General features: G+C 51.9%; 1 protein-coding gene across 1 annotated transcript; it reads left to right on the top strand.

Annotated features, from left to right (window-relative positions):
• The first annotated feature begins 606 nt into the window (after nucleotides 1-606).
• Nucleotides 607-3,610, top strand: EGR1 (early growth response 1). The gene is made up of 2 exons (XM_069029054.1): nucleotides 607-983; nucleotides 1,288-3,610. Exons 1-2 carry the CDS (start codon nucleotides 749-751, stop codon nucleotides 2,589-2,591), a joined length of 1,539 nt encoding a protein of 512 aa, XP_068885155.1. The 5' UTR covers nucleotides 607-748; the 3' UTR covers nucleotides 2,592-3,610.
• The last annotated feature ends 2,498 nt before the right edge of the window (nucleotides 3,611-6,108 follow it).

Raw genomic sequence — 6,108 nt, 5'->3', positions numbered from 1 at the left:
CTCCCCGAGGCTCCCGTGCCACCTGCCCGAGCAGCAGCTCCGCTCTTCCACGGCCCAGGGCTTCCGCGCGCTCCTGCTGCCTGGGGGCGGGCGCGCGCGCGCGCCCGGCTGCAGCCGGGCTGTGTGCCCCCCCCAACCCGGGGCCGGAATCGCCATATAAGGAGCGGGAAGCCTCCGCCGGAATCGAGACTTATAAGGTTGTTTCCTAATATGGAAAGTACGGCGGGGGCTTCCGGCGGGCTGGCCGGGGCCGGCGGGGGCCGGGGACCCCATCTCCCGGGACCGGCGATGCTGCGGCAGCGCTGCGGCGGCGCTGCCCGTGGCGGGGGTCAGATCTGCACCGGGCGTGGGGCCCTCAGCCCGTGGCGGGCGGGGCCCCCCGGCCCGGCTTTCCCCGGTGCCAGGCTCTGACGCCAGGCGGGGTCCTCCGGCCCGCATCCATATTAGGGCTTCCTGCTTTCCATATATGGCCATGTACGTCAGCGCTGGGGCGGGCTGCGGCCGGTGAGACTCGATATATAGAGGCGGTGGTGGGGCGGGCGGGGAGCCGAGCGCTTCCAGCGGGCAGAGCCGGGGGGAGCCCCGGGCGGGCGGGCGGGCGGGGAGCCGAGCGCTGTCAGCGGGCAGCGCCGGGGCGACAGCGGCGCGGGGCGCAGAGCAGGCGACGGCCGCCTCGCCGCAGCCGGCCTGTCCGCCGGGCCCGCGGCGGCAGCGCCATCACCCGTCAGAGTCGGAGCCCGGCGCTCTCATGGCCGCGGCCAAGGCAGAGATGCAGCTCCTGCCCCCGCTGCAGATCTCCGACCCCTTTGGCGCCTTCCCGCACTCGCCCCCCGCCATGGACACTCACTATCCCAAGCTGGAGGAAATGATGCTGCTCAGCGGCGGGGGCCCGCAGTTCCTTGCCCCGCCCGGGGCACCCGAGAGTGCGGGCTTCGGCGCCGCCGGGGAGCCCGGAGAGCAGCACTTCGAGCACCTCGCGGCAGGTAAGCGCGCTGACATCGCCTAGGCGGGCGGGGAGTCCCGGTGTGCCGCGGGGGCAGCGACGCCTGCGGGAATTCCGCGCTGCAGCGTCGCCTCTGTCCCGGCGGCCGCGCGGGGGGATTCTCCTGTGTGCGTCAGCGGCTCCGGACTAGCTGCGGCTGGAGACCTGCCAGCGACGCTGCAATATGTTACGCTCAATTAGTAATTAACCAGAATCTGGGGCTGCGCTGTGTAAGGGATGGCTCACGAAGCACCGGCAGCGGCTGCAGTGACTGCTGGTATTAATCGCTATTCCTCTCTTTGCAGACACTTTTCCCGAAATCTCCCTGAACAGCGAGAAAACCCTGCCAGAAACCAACTATCCCAACCAAACGACGCGACTGCCACCGATAACCTACACGGGGCGCTTCTCCTTAGAGCCGGCCCCCAACAGCAGCAACCCCTTATGGCCAGAGCCCCTCTTCAGCCTCGTCAGTGGGCTGGTGGGCATGGCTAATGCACCTCCCACCTCTACGCCTGCTTCATCATCACCATCCTCCTCCTCCTCCTCGCAGAGCTCCCCTCTGAGCTGTTCTGTCCAAGCCAGCGAGAACAATCCAATTTATTCAGCTGCACCAACGTTTCCCAATTCCAGCTCTGACATTTTCCCTGAATCCCAGACCCAGTCCTTCCCCAACCCCTCTGGAGCCCCCATCCAGTATCCACCTCCAGCTTATCCGACCGCTAAAACCAACTTTCAGGTGCCAATGATCCCGGATTACCTGTTTCCTCAGCAGCAGGGTGAGCTCAGTCTTGTTCCAGCTGATCAGAAGCCCTTCCCGGCCCTTGAGACCAGAGCACAGCAGCCTTCCCTCACACCACTGTCCACTATTAAGGCATTTGCTACTCAGACTGGCTCCCAAGAGTTGAAGACCCTCAACACTAATTATCAGTCCCAGCTGATCAAGCCCAGCAGGATGAGGAAATACCCAAACCGTCCCAGCAAGACCCCTCCTCATGAGCGACCCTATGCCTGCCCAGTGGAGTCCTGTGACCGGAGGTTTTCACGATCTGATGAGCTAACGCGGCACATACGCATCCACACGGGACAGAAACCTTTCCAGTGCCGCATTTGCATGCGGAACTTCAGCAGGAGTGACCACCTGACTACGCACATCCGCACGCACACAGGGGAGAAGCCATTTGCCTGTGACATTTGTGGCAGAAAGTTTGCCAGAAGTGATGAGAGGAAGAGGCACACTAAAATCCACCTTAGGCAGAAGGACAAGAAAGCGGAAAAGGCAGCTCCAGTCTCAACTGCTTCCTCAATTCCTGCCTATTCATCCTCTGTGACTACATCCTACCCTTCCTCCATCGCCACCACTTACCCCTCCCCAGTGCGCACAGCATATTCTTCTCCTGCTCCCTCTTCCTATCCCTCCCCTGCACACACCACATTCCCATCCCCTTCTATAGCAACCACTTACCCCTCTGGCACTGCCACTTTTCAGACCCAAGTGGCCACTTCCTTCTCATCTCCAGGAGTTGCCAACAATTTCAGCTCACAGGTGACCTCAGCACTTTCAGACATGAACGCGGCCTTTTCTCCAAGGACAATTGAGATCTGCTGAGACTACCTTCTGGAACAGGAGAATTCGCCTTTTCCATTGGTATTATCAGACATGGAGTCTCCAATTACTCCCACAACACCATACGTTGCAAGGCTATTTAGTTTAAATTTCAGCTGCCTGAAACAACCGCTGCTTAAGTTTTCCACCTCTGTTGAATGACTTAATTTGCATGGACTGTGGATATAAGTTCAATATAATTTTCCCCGTAAACAATAGTCTTTTATTAGGATGAAAGAACTTTTGATTAAGTATTTAGCTGATGTAAATTGTACATGTGCCATGGTTTTGCTTTCCTTTAGGTACTATTAATGTGGAAAAAATCTTTGCATATTCATATTGTATAATTTGGAGTTTGCAGGGCCATATTTTGTAAATGTTAATTCTATTTCAGTGACAATGCTATAATGCGTTTCAAACTTCTTTGGGAACAGCACACTGTATTTGAGCATGTTGGAGTGATGCTATGTAAATATCACCTGATGAGACACTCACATGTGGCAGAAGTTTTGTTTTAAAAGTTAAAAGTCTTGGTGCCTTTTTGTGAAGCCTTGCTGACGTCATGCGTTTGTGTGAGTGGATGCTTTGCATCTTGCCTTAAAGTGGAAAGGATGTTACTCAAAGAATGTAAGGAAGAGCAGGGAATGGGTAGGGAGAGGAGCAAGAGAAAGGCCCAGGGGATGGAATGTAAGCAAAAAAACAAAAAAAAAGCACCCATATCCTCTCCCCCTCTCAAAGTCTATTTTTGTTACAAACATGTACATATATATATATATATATATATATATTCAGGAGTTGGAATGTTGTAGTTACCTACTGAGTAGGCAGCAATTTTTGTATGTTATGAACATGCGGTTCATTATTTTGTGGTTTATTTTTACTTCGTAATTGTGTTTGTTAAAATGAAAGTGACTGTTTGGCTTCTAAACACATTGAATGCGCTTTCCTGCCATTGGGATATTTGGTGTACAATACCCTTCGGAAAAAAATAAATAAAACATCAAATTGTGCAGACTTACAAATTTTCCTTGAACTTATTACTTAGGAAGACTGCACCACAGCAATCCCGACTCCTGCAGTTGCTTCAAAGCCACACGTACCGCTTGTCTCCTGGAAAAAAACACCTGTTTAAAGAAAGGAGAGGAGATCGCTCTCAGGTCCAGTTGCTTGCAAAAAGCATGGATGGTGTACATGTGTCCTTGCATCACGAGCTCTTTTGAAGTAGCCACAATTACTGTCTTCTGGCTTCTCCAGAGCTAATATTAGACAGAAAAACAATTGTTCCAGTGAGGAAACTAAAGTTATAAAATTAGAATCTCAGCTGTGTTCAGAGGTAGTCAGAAATCTCATGGGATGGCAAAATGATAGAGCAGTTTCTAGGCTGGAAATACGGTAAGCTCAGTCATAACAGCTGGTTGACAGAAGATAGCCCGGGTCAGCTGAGGGTTGCCGTAAGTTCCTCCTTGACACAACATAGGGCATATGAGTTTGTGGGCCTGATACCCTTTCTTACAGGTGTTTCAGTATTTCTAGGAGAAAACACTTCCTTCCCTGGTGGCTTGAAATGCATTTCAGGGGTTATGTGACCACCGCAGACTGAATTCAGAGGAAATTGGATCTGTGAGAGCTGGTGGTGCAGGTACAGAAGAGGTGTTCCTCCTTTTGGGTAGGCTCTCTACAAGACACTAATGTTTAAGATTGTGACTAGTTGGGATGCAGATAAAGGTCCTGATGAATGCACCTAGCACAGTGTAAACTGGCAAAAAACCTCTGCCAAACACAGTGTGCCCTAACTGCTTACCAAAATTGACTGTACTCGCTAGGAAGGGCAACCGGCTGAAGCCCCTATGCTAGTCCTTCTCCTCAGGTATGAAGGCCACCTCTGGCAAATGGCATAAATTCTGAAAGATGCCTAAGAGCTTACCAGTTGGTAAATCCCAGTCGTCTCTCAGGCAGGACTCTTCTCAGAGGACAGGGACAAGCTGTGGGGAAAGGCCTGTGCAGCTTTGTCTCTGTGCTGGCTTGTGCCTTCAGTGCTGGATGTGATCTGCAAGCTGCTAACAGTGACTTTGCAGCTGGCCCTGATGGATGCCCCTTTTCAGAAAAAGGTGCTAATTCTTTTCAACCCAAGGGGCTCTGGCCTTTGTTCAAGGCAAGTTGACTGGGCCAGTTGCATACGTGGCTTCAGATTACCTGAGCATATGTAACCCATGTCAGAAGTCACAGAATTCCCCTTATGGGAGAAAAGACAATGAAGGGTCTCCAAACGTGGTGCTTCAAAAAAGGAAGCAAATAACATTATATACAGGTAAAGATAAAATTTTTGCCTACATCCAGTTCCCAAAGTCAAGAACAAAATAAACAGTTGGAATCAGCTTATTCTGATCTGTGAGAACTGCTCTGATCAGATGTAGAGAATAGAATATCTCAGTTGAAAGGGACCCAGGGCCTACAATGAACACGTAGTCCAGCTGCCACTTTGGGGCTGTTCAAAAGTTAAAGCATGCTATTAAGGGTACATATATTACAGTGTACAAATGTCTCTTCAATACTGACAGGCTTGCGGCATTGACCACCTCTCTGGGAACCCTGTTCCATTTGACTACTCCCTCAGTAAAGAAATGTTTCCTGATGCGAAGTCTGAACATCTCCTAACGCAGCTTTGAGCTACTCCTGCGTGTCCTGTCCTGTCACTGGATACCACAGGGAAGAGATCAGCACACCCTCCTCTCCACTTCTCCTCCTCAAAAAGATGCTCATCTCCGTTAACTCCTGGTCTAGCCTTCTGGAATTTTGATTGTGCTAAAAACTGACCAAGTAGTCAGTTTGTTGATGGTGCTAAAAACTGCTTGAGAGCCTGAGGGTGCCCCAGGTTCTCCAGGGCACTTTGAAATGAGCAGCGATGGTAATTTCCTTGCCTAAAGAGGCAAAAAAAAGATAGGTTCTGTTTAGTGCATTGCATGAAAAGCGGTCCAACGTGGCTATACAGGAATGAAGGCCAGTGCACCCTTGCTAGCAGCAGGTCGTGCCTCCGATGTCTGGCTAGACACCTCTGCACACAAGACTGGCCTCTGGGTGCCAAGCCGGCGGTCCAAGGGAGATGATGGGATCCCTAGCTCAAAGAAATGCTGGTCCTACTTGCCCCATGCATGATCCACTTTGTTACAGTCGACAATTTCAACTCGTGGGAGCCTCTAGAAATTCACCCTATCCCTCTCTCTCCCCTCCCCTGTCACCTCCTTAAACCTTCTCTTGAGTATGCTGCAGTATCCCTTTAAGTGGAAGAATTCTGGGCTCCAAGAGCTGTTATGCATTGGTCACAGACACTCCACGGGTAGCACTGTCCAACTGCAGGGATGTTCAGAGGCATTGAACCAGGTATGTAGGACTACTGTTGGCCCCACATTAACCCTGACTCAAAAAGCAGTATGCTGAGTAGTGCAAGCTAGCAGTGTTCTGAGGAACTGAGTAGCTGTGCACTATAGCTTACCTTCAATGCCCTGCAAGCTTCCCATCCAGC

Source organism: Aphelocoma coerulescens, chromosome 13 (assembly GCF_041296385.1).
Source record: "Aphelocoma coerulescens isolate FSJ_1873_10779 chromosome 13, UR_Acoe_1.0, whole genome shotgun sequence".
Taxonomy (NCBI): Eukaryota; Metazoa; Chordata; class Aves; order Passeriformes; family Corvidae; genus Aphelocoma; species Aphelocoma coerulescens.
The sequence above is the reverse complement of the archived record's forward strand: the minus strand, read 5'-3'. Positions and strand labels throughout refer to the sequence as shown.